General features: G+C 47.2%; 1 protein-coding gene across 1 annotated transcript in view; it reads right to left on the minus strand.

The window, feature by feature from the left end:
* CPLANE1 (ciliogenesis and planar polarity effector complex subunit 1) overlaps positions 1-14728 on the minus strand; it is a 132938-nt gene extending 118210 nt beyond the window's left edge. The window contains exons 1-3 of the mRNA XM_061608417.1: positions 14713-14728; positions 13652-13880; positions 3057-3196 (exon numbers count right to left, since the gene is read on the minus strand). Coding sequence (XP_061464401.1) covers positions 3057-3196; positions 13652-13880; positions 14713-14728 — 385 coding nt within the window. The remainder of the gene's footprint in view (positions 1-3056; positions 3197-13651; positions 13881-14712) is intronic.
* Between the last annotated feature and the right edge of the window lie 317 nt (positions 14729-15045).

Raw genomic sequence — 15045 nt, forward strand, 5'->3', positions numbered from 1 at the left:
CTTACCGTAGGACCACCTTGCCTACCTGAGGGTCAATGTACACCTTGTGCAGCCCAAATTGCATGCAACATTCCTCCCAGCAGAATTCCTTCTGACGCAGGATGTGCGAAACATGGAACTAATGGCTGCTGAAAAGGCTACTGCTGCCTATCACTGACGGCAGCTGAAATGGGTGCTGCTGCCTATCACTGACAGGTGAAGAAATGGCTAATGCTGCCTATCACTGCACTGTGCCTAAATAACGACATTCAGAAAACCAACACAGGATTATCCAGCCACAAATATGCACACACAGAATGAAGTGAACCCAGACCATATATCAACACCCACACAGGAAGAGGAGTGTAGTGGAATAGTGAGGCCCAAAATGACCCCACCTCAAAGTGGAGAGAGATCTTTAATGAACTCTAAATGCAGTCAAGGGCTGGATTGGTGAGGCCAAAAATGACTCAACCCAGAAGAGGGGAGAGGTCTGATCCCAAAAGAACTCTAAATGCAGCCAACACAGAAGATAACTACCCAAAGTAGTGGGGAGCGGTAATAGCAAGGCCAAAAACTGACCAACACAGGCAGGGGAACAGATCTGCCTCTAATGAGTTCCAAATACCACCAAAGGCAAACAAATGATCACATCGGTAGAGGGAGCATTGACTTACGAGGCCAAACCTAACCCTACACCATCAAGGGGAGGGGAGCGCCCTGTAAGAGCAAAAATAATCGCACACAGTGGGGAGGGGCAGTAAGAGTGTCCTTCCGCACTGCTCTTGTATATGGCCTGACAGAAACAGTGGATAACTTATCATGGTTCCGCAGCAGCAGCAGTTTGCTTGTCTGGATATGCCTCCAGTTTGCAATCTTCGCCAAGGTGCCCCATTAAATGCAGCCAGGAAATCCAGCCAAAGGATAAACCAAATGCACACAGTAGACAGGAGCGGTTCAACTCTGAATGTAGCTCAGAGATGTAGCCAAGGTCCAAATATCCAAGCAGCATCAACTACAACCCAAGCAAAGTACTTGCAGCAAAGGGGCAAGTCATTTGAGGTAGTGACAAGACAGTAGCACCAAGAGGCAAGTGAAAGCTGAAGGGGTAGCGGAAGCTGAGGTTGGCCCCAACAGTACCAGATGCCTGGGTCATAACCTCTGAAAAGGACTCACTGGCAGTGTAGGCAAATAAAGAGGACCACCAATAAATCTGCAAAATAGAGGCGGCCAGGTGCAAGGAGGTCCTGTACTTGAGGCCTTGAACCTCCTAATGGATTGATATGTGAGGGAAAGACAGAGCTGCTCCACATCACAGAGTGATCGACACGGCATACATTCACCTTCGCCTGGCCTGCCGCTGGTGCCTGAACCGAGATGTTATACACGCACGTGAGTGAGGAGTGCAGTATCTTTAGTCAAACACACGCACTGGAAGAGGGGTGCGGTGTGAATAGGGAGCACTGGTACACGCCCATGGATGAGAGGAGCGGTACAGCCCCAAATGTACTTCAGTCCGGCGGTACATCATCTGGCCGCTGATCCGCCATAATATACACACACAAGGATGGGGGGGGGTGCGGTATCTGTCATCAACACACGCACATAAGAGGGGTGCGGTGTGAAGAGGGTACCATTACACGCCCACGGACGAGGGGAGTGGTACAGCCCGAAGTGCACTGCTAGTAACGAGATACCATGAAGTCAAAGCTCAGGTACACGCACACAGTGGGAGGGGTGCTGTACTGTGTGCACTTATATATCTGGTAGCCTCTCTGCCTCCTGGACCTGTTCTCCTTTTGTTTTTTAAATAAAGACAGAGGTAGCACAAGAATAGTCTGTATATCCCCCTATATAACTATGTTGAAAACACAACAGAGATGTGATATGTGGAGGGGGAAACTAAAAAGCTCTAATGGCAAAACGTGGAGGGGGAATCTAAACAGTTTTAAAGACAAATGCCTCAGGAACAAAAAGGGTGGGAGAACGTTAAGCAAACAAAATGGCGGATGATGAAAAAGGCAGGAAAAGTCAGAAACAGAACGGTGGCCAGCTAGTCTGACAGCACCATACTCCCCCAAGAGAGCGCAATGGCGGCTGTCACGGTGGTATAAACAGCAGCCTGGGGGGGCAGTGACAAGGCAATCACCCCCACAGTCAACAAGTGGAACCAAGAGCTGCCGCCGAAAGCTCCGAAACAAAAAAGAGTGGAAGGAGAAAAAAGGCTGTTGCCAGGGGAGAGAGCCGCCACCGTGAGCTCCAAACATGCCACAGTAGTGAGCACAAGTAACCACCGCTGTGAGCTCCAAATGGCTGCAGTAGCAAGCCGTGGGACAGGAAGCCACTGCTGCGAGGCCAGGCGCGGAGAACAGAAGCCGCCACCGAGCTCCAAGCAGCTGCAGTACAAACTGTTGGGGAAGGAAGCCTCCACCGTGAGGCCAGGCTGGGAGAGAACAGAAGCCGCCGCTGCAGTCAAGCGGGGCGCGAGCAGAAGCCGTGGCCGCAGCTGCAAGAACAGAGGCGGCCCCAGAAGCCTCTGCTGTCCCCAAAACGAAAGAGGGGCAGGCAGGGTAGAAATGACGAGGGGGGGGAACAACTGAAACCAAACACCCCAAACCAGCCCCACAAACGGACGAAGGGGAAAGAGGGAGGGGAAAAAGTGGGACAAAAGCCTCAACAACAGACCTCCCAGTCCCAACACACTCTCTCTCACACAAGTTTCACACAAAACTTCACACCAAATTCTCATACACAAATGTTTACACTAAATTCTCACACCACACATGAGTATAACTGCCTGGAATGAAGGCAAGAATGAAATGGAGTGGGAGGGGCATGGATGCCCCAGGTCTTGACTTCAGTACATTCTTGCCTTCGGACGCTAGATGGCGCTATAACCCACGTGATGGCATGCTACCTGGGGAAAACTGAGCCATACTTTGTCTTAAAAATGTGGAATTAGCATCTCTGGCTTTTCCCTGGTCATAGGAAAGGGTAGACATTTGCATGAAACCATAGTTTTTGCACAAAGTGTTAAAAATAACCTCAAGAAAATAAAAGATGTAAAGACGGCACACCTGTGAGTTGTTTGTATGTAGGGTCTCCTTCATTTGATGTTTCACTGTTGACAGGCTGGCCCAAAAAAGATTGTAGTTTTTCTTGAAAGATTTGTGTTGGAGTTAAGTGCAATGGCATACAGAGTTCTACTTTTTGTGACCTGAGAGTAGATCAAGACAGGTTAGCTTTCCTGTAACTGCTGTTCTCTAAATAGCCTCTGTGCAATCACATATAGGAACTAAGGGGACTATGGCTCTCAGTTAATGCATGTAAAGCATCTGTCCTAATCATCCCATCACCTAATAATACTGCATTCCTTGCAGAGCATTCTTTATCCCTATATAGATGAATCAGGCTAAGGACAGTAGTCAAAGGAGCAAACAGCATAACCTTCTCCATACTAATACTATCCAAGTCACAAACACAGTAAGACCATGTCATCATTTTTTTTCTTTTTTAAAGAGAGCAATAATAAAAAATAGCTTTCAAGGAATTCAGTTAAAAGTCTTGTATCTGGTAGCAATTATATATATCTATAACATGATAAACAACAAAGTAAAACTGCTATATCCACTTCAATAATTTATACACACATGACTTTTTATATCTGTAGGCTAATACCCAGAATATGGGAAACAAAAAGGATGAACTTGAACTCTTAATACAGAAGAGTAAATACAACTCAATAGGGATAACTGAAACTTGGTGGGATGACTCCAATGACTGGAACACAGCGATTGAAGGATATACCTTGTTCAAAAGAACGGAAGGAACAGAAAGGGAGGTGGAGTTGCACTATATGTTAAAAATATATATCCCCTGCACAGACATACAGGAGGAAGAGCTTGGTAGCTCCACTGAGAGTATCTGGATTAAAATAAATGGGGCAAGGAATAAAAGGAACACAGTGATTGGAGTCTACTACCTACCACCCAATCAAGGAGATGAAGATGTAACTTTTGAAAAGCAAATTGCCAATGTTTCGAGGAGGCATGATGTAGTAGTAATAGGGGACTTGAATTACCCCACTATTTGCTGGGAGACAAATTCTGCCAAACATGGTCCCTCCAAGAAATTCATGACCTGTTTTGAAAATAACTTTCTCCTGCAGAAAGTGGAGGAAGCAACTAGAGGATCAACTATCCTTGACTTGATTCTAACTAATTGAGATTAAGTGGATGAAGTGGCAGCTACGGGAACTCTGGGGGAAAGTGACCATGCTATGCTTGAGTTCTTGATTTTAAAGGAAGCAAAAGCTGAGAGTAGCCATATGAATAACCTGGACTTCTGGAAAGCCAGTTTTAATAAACTCAGAACCATGTTAAGTAAGGTTCCATGGCAAGCGACCCTAATAAGAAAGGGAGTCCAAGATGGGTGGGAGTTTCTAAAAAAAGGAAATTCTAAAGAACAATGGCAAACAATTCCATCAAGGAAAAAGGGGGGAAGACAGCAGAAGAAGCCAATGCGGCTTCACAAAAAGCTTAGGGATGACATGAAAACAAAAAAGGACACATACAGGAAGTGGAAGGAAGGCCAGGTCACAATGGAAGAGTACATGGTGTCAGGAAGGCTACAGCTGAGAATGAGCTGAGAGATGCCACAAGCGACAGATGCCACAAGCAACAAAAAAGCTTTCTTCAGGTACATCCAAAATAAAAGAGAAAAGAAATTGTGAACAGCTGTACAATGGGGATGGCAAAATGATAACAGATGTTAAAGAAAAGGCAGAAATGCTCAATTCCTACTTCGGCTCAGTTTCCTCCCAAAAGGGTCTATGACCCTCCTGGGAATGTGAAGTTGAAGGGGCAGGATTGCAGCTTGAAACTGATAGAAAATGGTCAAGGAATACCTAATCACTTTGAACAAGTGCAAATCTCCAGGGCCGAATGAACTGCATCTTAGAATATTGTAGGAACTCTCAGAACCACTGTGTATTGTCTTTGTGAAATCATGGAGGATGGGTGAAGTGCTGGATGATTGGAGGAGGGCAGGGCCGGATTATCCATTAGGTTTAGTAGGCTGAAGCCTAGGGGCCCGGAGCTCTTGGAGGCCTGCAATCCGTGGAAACAGGACAGGAGCCGCAGATCATGGGACAAGAGCTTCCGAACCGCCCGCCATCTCCCAGCTTCACTTACCTTTTTCTCCGCTGTTTTTTGTGATTTGCCATCAATCAAGATGGCGGCCGAGGTTTCCCTAAGGGGCTGAAGCCTCTGCCACCATCTTGGTTGATGGCATGCATGCGTGCTACACATGTGCATTGCTGCCATCAACTAAGATGGCAGCAGAGGCTTCAGCCCCTTAGGGAAACCTCGGCCGCCATCTTGATTGATGGCAAACCGCAGCTGCAAAAAAAGCGGAAAGGTAGGTGAAGCGGGGGGATGGGATGCGACGGCAGGCAGCTCAGAATCAGCCTAGGGGCCCTCCTCAGCTTAATCTGGCCCTGGAGGAGGGCTAATGTCCCTATCTTCAAAAAAGGGCAAAAAGGAGGAACCAGACCAGTCAGCCTGACATCAATCCCTGAGAAAATTCTGGAGCAGATTATAAAGAGGTCAATCTGTAAGCACCTTGAAAACAATGCAGTGATTACTAGAAGCCAACATGGATTTATCAAGAACAAATCCTGCCAGACTAATCTTGTCTCAATTTTTGATCAGCTGACCTCCCTGGTAGACTGTGGGAATGTGGACAGAAATATATTTTGAATTCAGCAATGCTTTTCACAAAGTGCCCCATGATATTCTGATTAGCAAACTAGCTAAATGTGGACTAGATGGAACAATTATCAGGTGGATCTACAGTTGGCTACAGAACTGTACTCAAAAATTGCTTATCAATGTTACCTTCTCAAACTGGGGGGAGGTAACAAGTGAGGTACCACAGGGGTTGGTCCTGGGCCCAGTGCTCTTCAACATTTTTTGAATGAATTGGATTTGCAGATGATACAAAATTGAGAGCAATAGCTAATAGCCTGGAAAACAGACAAAATTCAAAGGAATCCTGATGGGCTGGAGTACTGGGCTGAACACAAAAGTATGACATTTAACAGGGATAAATGCAAAGTTCTACACTTAGGAAAAAGAAACCAAATGCACAGTTATAAGATGCAGGTTACTTGGCTCAGCAATACTACATGTGATAAAGATCTTGGGATCATTGTTGATCACAAGCTGAATATGAGTCAACAGTGCGATGTGGCTGCAAAAAAGGCAAATGTTATTTTAGGCTGCATTAACAGAAGTATAGTTTCCAAATCACATGAAGTATTAGTTCCCCTCTATTTGGCACTGGTTAGGCCTCATCTTGAGTACTGCATCCAGTTCTGGACACTGCACTTCACCCACATCTTCTCAAGTACGACTAGTGGGGATGCGTGAGAGGGCCTTCTCGGTGGCTGCCCCTAGGCTTTGGAATTCCCTTCCTAGGGAGGTAAGAATGACCCCCTTTGCAATCCTTCCACCGACAATCAAATACCTTCCTATTCCAACAAGCCTTTGGAATTGAAGGCTAAGGATAGGGAGTGAAGGGTGCTGCATTGCTAATGTCTATTATATCATTTTTAAACTAGTTTGAACTTTTTTAGCTATATGTGTGTATGGTTTTAATATTGGAAATAGTTTAATCTTATTTTAATGTAGACTTTGTATGTTTTTAATTATATGTATTTTTTATCTGGAAGCCGCCATGAGTTCCAGTTTTGGAAAAATGGCAGGGTATAAATAAAGATAATAATAATAATAATAATAATAATAATAATAATGAGAGTGACAAAGGCCTATGTGGAGAGACTGAAAAAACTGGGCATGTTTAGCCTGGAGAAGAGAAGACGGGGGGGGGGGAGAGATGATAACACTCTTCAAGTACTTAAGTGGTTGCCACACAAAGGAGGGCCAGGATCTCTTCCTGATTATCCAAGAGTGCAGGATACGGAATAACGGGCTCAAGTTACAGGAAGCCAGATTTCAACTGAACATCAGGAAAGAGACATTTGGTCTTACCATGAAATTGGTCTTCTCTGTGCATGTCAAAGATGACATCAGGTGGTAATTAGCTCCACCTAGTGGTTGAAGGCAAAAGAGTACTGTTGACGTTTTATTGTAGATCCCTTCCTGGTCTGCGCCTGCTCCGTGCTCAGTTTTCAATGACAAGCCCATACGAACAAGACCAATAAACACCACAAAGAAGACAAGACAACAGTACTCATACACTCTCTGCTCAAGGTCTAATAGTGCTTGTAAAGGCAGCCCCTGATATCATCTTTGACATGCACAGAGAAGACCGATTTCACGGTAAGACCAAATGTCTCTTCTCCTGTGCATGGAAAGATGGTATCAGGTGGGACATACCAAAGCTGACCCATGTAAGGTGGGAATACTGTGGGGCTGTGACTACTATTGATCTGTGAGGACGTGCTGTAGCACCTTCCTCCCGAAGGCTGCCTCAGCTGAAGCATAGGAGTCTATTTTATAATGTTTAATGAAAGTATTGGGAATGGACCAAGTGGCTGCCCTACAAATCTCCGCTATGGGAAAAGGCCGCTGATGTGGCCGCTACCCTGGTCGAGTGAGCTACTATTCCGGTAGGACGGGCTAATCTTAGAGGGGCATATGCCAATGATATGCATGCCTTGATCCACCTGGCTAGCGTAGATGTGGTCACCTTATTCCCCAGGGATGTTGGGTGAAAGGAGACAAACAAATTATCTGTTTTCCGAATTGGCTTTGTCTTGGAAATATAAACTTTAAGGGCTCGTCTCACGTCAAGAGAGTGCCAGGCTTTCTCTAAAGGGTGGACAGGATTCGGACAGAAGAATGGCAATACCAGCTCTTGCTGGCAATGGAAGGTAGACAACACTTTGGGACGAAAGGAAGGGACAGTATGTAGGTATCCTGATGAAATACACAAAAATTCTTATGGACAGACAGGGCATTCAATTCAGACGCTCTATGGTCTGAAGTAATGGCCACCAGAAACAAGACCTTAAAGGACAGAAGACGGAGGGAAACTTGACTCAGAGGTTCAAACGGAGGTCTTTGAAGGGCTGTCAAAACTTTATGTAGGTCCCAAGTTGGGTAGCGATGCACCGTAGGTGGTGCTGTTATCGTTGCTCCCCTGAGGAAACGTTTGACGAAAGGGTGAGACCCGACTGGATTATCCGGGGATCTGGAGAGAATGGCCGATAAGGCTGAAACTTGGCGCCTCAGGGTGTTAGGTCTGAGACCCAAAGATAAGCCGTCTTGAAGAAAAGACAGGATCTCGTTGACCCCCGCTTTCCTAGGAAGAATTCCTTTCTTCCGTGACCAGGATGAGAAGGTCTTCCATGTGCTTTCATAAATTCTGAGTGTGGATGGGCGTCTAGAAGCCATCATGGTTTCCAATACTTGGGGAGAGATGCCTTTTTTCAAGTCTCTCTTCTGTTCAAGTTCCATACATGAAGCGCCAACCACTCTGGGTCCGGGTGGCGGAGCTGTCCCTGAGATAGCAGGTCCCTTCTCGCTGGAATTTTCCATGGTGGTTCCACCGACAGGTCGAAGAGGTCTGGAAACCAAGGTCTCCTTGGCCACCATGGAGCCACCAACAGAACTGCTGACCTCTCGGCACGAAGTTTTTTGATCACCCTGGGGATAACTGGAATTGGAGGAAAGGCATATAGCCTGCCCGGAGGCCACCGGGAAGTTAACGCATCTATCCCCTCCGCACCTGGTGTCGCATACCGGGAGAAGAACCTCTTCACCTGCCGATTGTGACTGTGTTGCGCTGCAGCCAACTCAGAAGGGACAGGAACGGGGGAGACATGAGTTTCAGGCACCTCCGCAGCCAGAAGAAGCAGAGTTGGGGACTGTTGTGTCTGAGCAGGATCGTGCGGGAGGGGGGCAGCCTGCTCTCCAGCCAGTTCCCACGAGTAACGCCCTTTCCGAGGAGCCGAGCGCACCGCCCCCAGTTGATGCAGAGGACTTGTGGGGGGGAGCTTCAGAGTCAGTGCCAGCTCCTCCTTTACCAAGCAGTTCCCAGGAGGATTCCAGTGTGGCACCGCCCCCTGACCTCGAGCCCGTTGCTCGGGAGCAGGTGTCTTCAGATGAGCCGTTGGATGCGCGTCCCCTGTCTCCTCGTTCCCGTCACCGCGAGAAATGGACAGGGCAAAGACAGGAATTACAAAGGAGTCAGAGATTACGTTCAAAAACATTTCCTATATAAGCCTGCCACTCCCAGTGGGGGGTCATTGAGTCAACTTCCTTCACATGCTGCAGAGCATGTCTAGAGTATAGTTAGGGAATCTAGTGAGTTAGCGTAGGGTTTCCTATGAAGGGCAATGCCTTTGATGTATCCATTACTCTAATAAAACGAGATTTACTTGCACACACACTCCAGCCTCATTCTTTTGGCTCTGGACGGGACAGACTGGTGGCAAACAGGTCTACCTGAATGTGGCCAAAACGTTCCACTATCTGACGAAAGGCCTCTGGGTAAAGTCTCCATTCTCCTTGAATCAGCTTCTCCCGACTGAGCCAGTCGGCTTGGCTGTTGTCCTCCCCCTTGAGATACTCTGCCGCTATTGAGTCAACATTGTTCTCCGCCCACTGGAAGAGGAGAAAGGCTTCCTTCTGAAGAAGGAGGGCGCGTGTGCCCCCCTGACGGGTTAAATAAGATTTGGCCGACACGTTGTCTGTTCTGATAAGCACCGCCCCTAAATGTCTGGTGCTCGCGAAGTGTCTGAGGGCCAGACAAACTGCACGTAGTTCGAGCAGGTTGATCGGCAGTGTGGATTCCTGAGACGACCACGTGCCTTGAATCATCTGCCCATCGCATATGGCTCCCCATCCTGATAGGCTGGCATCCGATGTTATCAGGGTGTGCAGTGGATCGTGGAAAGGAACTCTTCGCTCCAGGTTGGGCTCGAGGGTCCATCAGAACAGCAACTGCCGAACCTCTGGCGACAGAGTTACCCTGCGGTGGTGTCTGGACGCTATGTCATTTTGGAAGGGCAGGAGCGCCCACTGCTGTGCGGGAATGATGACGTGCCCATGGTGTCGTTTGGAACGTGGATACCATCAAACCCAGAAGTGCTGCCAACTCCATCAGGTCCGCTGAGGGGGAGGATAGGACATCCAATGCTACTTTGCGAATCTTGTTGATCCTTTCTTGGGACAACGTGATGAGGCCGTGTTGTGAGTCTATAGTCGCTCCCAAATGTGTAATGCGTCTGGACAGAAAGAGATGGCTCTTGGCCTCGTTGATCAGGAAGCCATGGTCTTTTAGACAGGTCAGAGTGACATGGAGGTCCTCCAATGCCTTGTGCAATGATGGTGAGCGGATCAGAAAATCGTCCAGATAAGGAAAGATATGAATCCCCAGAGTCCTGAGGTGTGCCACCAGGGCAACCACGATCTTCGTGAATGCCCTGGGAGCAGACGACAGGCCAAAGGGCATAGCCCTGAATTGATAATGGTCTTGTCCCACCGCGAAGCGAAGGTACCTTCTGTGAGGGGGAAAGATTGGTATGTGAAGGTAGGCCTCCTTCAGGTCGATAGAAGAGAGGAAGTCCCCTAGCCTCAGCGCTTCTTTGATCGAAAGTAAGGTGTCCATATGAAATTTGTGGTATTTTATGAAGCAATTCAGACCCTTGAGGTCTAGCACTGGCCTGGACGAACCGTCTTTTTTCTCGACGGTGAAGAACAGAGAGTAATTTCCCAAATTTCCCAGGAATCTCTCTCCTGGTGGGACCTTCTCGATGGTTGCCATGCGTAGGAGATGGGAAACTAACTGTAAAACTTTGCCCCTCTTGTGTGGATTTGCTGATAAAGGGGATGGAATGAATCTCACCGGGGGGTGGTGGAAGAAAATTCCAGGCAAAGGCCGTATCGAAGGGTGCGTAGGACCCACTGATCGGAGGATAAGTCCTTCCATCGGTGAGCAAAATGTTGGAGAAGGCCTCCCACCGGCGAGGCAGAGGCGTCAGAACTGACCCGTTTTCACGTGACTGGGATGCAAAGCCCGATCGACCCGGAAGGTGCTGCTGGGACTTAAGCTGGCTGCGCTGGCTGTTCCAGAAGGGACGGCTGGAGCGGGTATCCTTCTGTCTTCCAAAGGGACGTGAGCCCCGAAAGGACTGCACCAAATGATAAGGATGGAATGAGTGACGAAAGGTTCTTCCGTCATCCCTTTTTCTGGTGGATGGCATGGACTTTTTCTTTTCCTTAGTTTCCAAGACATTAGCGAGGGCAGTGTCCCCAAATAATTTGCCTCCCACATAGGGTTCTGAGGCAAGATTCGAATGAGCTGCCGGGTCTGCCTCCCAATGTCGAAGCCAAAGGGTTCTTTGCGTGAAGATCCCTGCCGTCAGTGACCTTGCTGCAAACTGCATGGCATCCATAGATGCATCTACCATGAAGGTAACTGCTCGAGAGACCTTCAGCAGAGATTTGCGCAGCCGGGCTGCATCTTGCTGTGGGCCATCCAGCAGATCTTCCAACCAAAGGGAGGCTCGAGCAAACACCGAGGAGGCTGCTGCTGCCCTGATTGATAGCGCACTAGCCTTGTGCACCCTTCTAAGCCCCTGGTTCATCTTGCGCTCAGTGGTATCCTTAAGGTGCGCATCTGAGTCTTTCGGATTCAATGATGGGTTTAGCAGATTGACTATAGGCGCGTCTATGAGTGGGACCTTCAGCTGATCCATGATCGGTTGTTCCAGCGTATAATATTTATTGGCTAAGGAAACCGATTTTTTTAATTGCAAAGGAATGTTGAATTCTGATTTGAGCACCTTCAGGAGAAGCGAAGGAAGCTTCAACACTCTAGACCTAGGTTTTGGATCTGGACATACCGCTGAGACTCTCGAGGAGGATGGAGTAGGAGAATCCTCTGCAGAGGTGAGGGTAAGGGCTTCCATCGCCTTGCATAGCAGAGGAAGGAAATGAGGCTCTTGAAATATCCTAGTAGATAAAATTTCCTCAGATTCTGACTCCCCACTCCATTCCTCTTCATCCAAGACAATCAAGTCGTGTTCTGTGTCTATAAGCTCCTGCTCTGGGGGCTGAAGGTGCCTGCCTTGAGATGTCGCATAGGGATCTGGAGATGTGCGGCTGGGGGAAGGGCGTGGATTTGCCCTCAAGTGATCTGCAGGTGGGTTCCCTGAGGGCTGTGGGCCCGATGTAGCTTGAGAAGACAAATCTCTAGCAGATCCATTAAGAGGGCATCCCTAAGCTGCTCCTTCAGTTGTTGAATTGAATGTGCTGATAGGTGTAACTGTATAGGGCGAGCCTGAGTGTGGGATGAGTGGAGCCTGTGCCCTTCAGCATCTTGGATCTGTTGGACAGGGATTGGCTCCTCCAAAAACCCTGTAAAGGCCTCAGGAGAGGAGGTGGTAGAAAAAATAGCACCCAAGGAAGGGTGGGACTGGCTGGCTTCCTCATCAGACAGGGGTTCCAGGTCCCTCTGATCCCTTGTATGATGGACAGGACCCTGATTGTCTCTACAGGTTCCCTTATATGGGATAGGCAACCTGCCTTCCGTAGCCACCCTGCCCGCCAGAACCTGAGCATCAGCCACCTTGTGCCTGACGGTAGAGGGGCGGGCCACCGCCATATCTGCATGATCCCCCGAAGACTGCGACTGCCCTGAACCCAGGGTGGGAAGGGGCTCTGATGCTGCACCTATTGCAGGCATGCGGGGGAGCGGTTTCAACCCCTTCGAGAGGTGCTTCGTTTTGTGTGTGGCTTTCCCCATCACGGGCACACACTGAGGGACTTATAGGGTTAATAAAGGAAAGACTCTCGCTGGCGGTGAGTAACCGCGCTGTCTTGGTAAAGGGCTGGGCAAGCAGAAAAAACCAGCAGCGGCTGTAGTCGTCCTCCCTACTGCGATTGTGCGTCTGCCCCCCCCCACTGCTATAGAGCGGGGAAAACGAAAGCTGCTCACAAAAGGAGCGCGAAAAAAATAGGTGCCGGCTTGGACGCTGAGCCCCAGGGAAGCCGTCTCCAAACTAGAGCTGCCGACGCTGTTGCTAGCTCTCCAAGGAGAAACGGCAGCAAACTCGGCTGGAGAGGGAGCCTGAAGAGGCCGACGGCCCCAGGAGCCGCGGGGAGGGGCTAGTTGCTCCTCGCCATGGAGAAAGGCTTTGAGGGAAAGACACAAGGAACTGTTTTTTTTTTTTAACTTTTTTAGAAGGGAGAGGAATAAAAACACAAGGAGGGAAAGAACAACAGTAAAATGACACATGAAAACTAAACAAACGAACAATACAAGCCTGAACCAACGGAGACAGAGAGGATCCAACCACTTTCATGTGAAGGCAAAAGAGAAAACTGAGCATGGAGCAGGCGCAGACCAGGAAGGGATCTACAATAAAACGTCAGCAGTACTCTTTTGCCTTCGACCACTAGGTGGAGCTAATTACCACCTGATATCATCTTTCCATGCACAGGAGAAAACTTCCTGTTAGAGCAGTACAACAATGGAACCAATTACCTAGGAAGGTTGTGGGCTCTCCAACACTGGAGGAATTCAAGAGGCAACTGGACAGCCACCTGTCGGGTATACTTTAAGTTGGATTCCTGCATTGAGCTTGGGGCTGGACTCAGTGGCCTTATAGGCCTTCCAACTCTATGATTCTATGACTTACCTTGGGAAGCCATTGTTGCTCTGACAATACAGATTGTAAACCACCCCAATTGAAACGGCCATTTTCCAGTCTCCAAGTTCATGTGCTAGCCACACAGCTTCTGGAATTAGTCCACCAACAAGCAACAAATCAAGAGCATATTCAACTGTCCAGACGCAAGAGAGGCCATGGTCCCTAACTGCATTGGTGACTATGGAGTGCTGCAGTGGAACAATACGAGGACATCTGTCTGAGATACAAAAGAAAGTTTGTTAGTTCAAGTTTGTTTTATTGCATTCTGGATGATAGGTAGAAGTAACATCCAGTGACTTCTATTGGACTTGCTTCAAAGTGTCAATTGTGGCCTTCATAATGCAGTGTATCATTTTCACACTATGCTTTTGGGAGAGAGAGAAGGAATTACCATGACGATTTATAGTTGTAGCATTTGCTGCTCTTCCTCTCCCCACTCAACATCGTGCCCCACATCTGGGTAATTCCATGAAAATGTCAACTTACATATCCATTTTTCATTTTCATATATAGTTAGCATGTTCTATATAATTTTAAATATAATTCTTGAAAGTTTCATTATCTGACTATTGTTGTTCAAAATAGTATTTTACACGTGTGTAAAACAACCAGAAGCATGGCATGGAAGATGACTCAGAATTTCTCTATTTCTTTTTCCTAATCTTCAGGTAAAGACCTCTCCAAGAAAATAGACAACAGGTTAATGACTTTATTATATTAATAGTTTTGCTTTCTCATTTAGTAAACTGTGAAGAAATTTTATGCTAGAAACAAAATTGAACTTAGGACAATAAAACTGATGTTGGCTTAGCATGTACTCCCCCCCCCTCCACAAATGAAAATAAAATTCTGTATGTTTTACTTTATTCTTTGAGGTTGTTAGCATTAAGAAAGTGAGATAAATGTGAAATCTTTTACATGCAACAGTTCTTGTGACCAACATAACACCATAATTTGTTGTCATGTTTGTCATTAAAATCCCTTTTTAGGAGTGTCATAATTCTTTCCCAATAATTAAATAATTATTAGGCCTATTATTTGTACCATACTATCAATGTAGGACATCTTACAAGATTTTACAAAAAGACACTGGCTCCTGCCCTCAAAAAGCTTACAGTTGATAGATAGGTCAGATGAGGGGAGGATGGACATACATTATTGCTTTTAGAATATAAGTTAATATAGTAACTGAATAACTTCTACCAGTAAAAGTCAACATGGGTATGGTTTAGAAAAGTATATAATTGGTATTTCTCTATTAGACTCCCATCATCTTTCTTGAAGCATGTAAAAGCTTCTACCAGCTTTCCCTCAGATATATCAAAGAGGCAGGTCCGTCAAGATTGGCTCTCCCTAACTAGGCTGAAGAGATAGGGTCATCT

Source organism: Rhineura floridana, chromosome 1 (assembly GCF_030035675.1).
Source record: "Rhineura floridana isolate rRhiFlo1 chromosome 1, rRhiFlo1.hap2, whole genome shotgun sequence".
Lineage (NCBI taxonomy): Eukaryota > Metazoa > Chordata > Lepidosauria > Squamata > Rhineuridae > Rhineura > Rhineura floridana.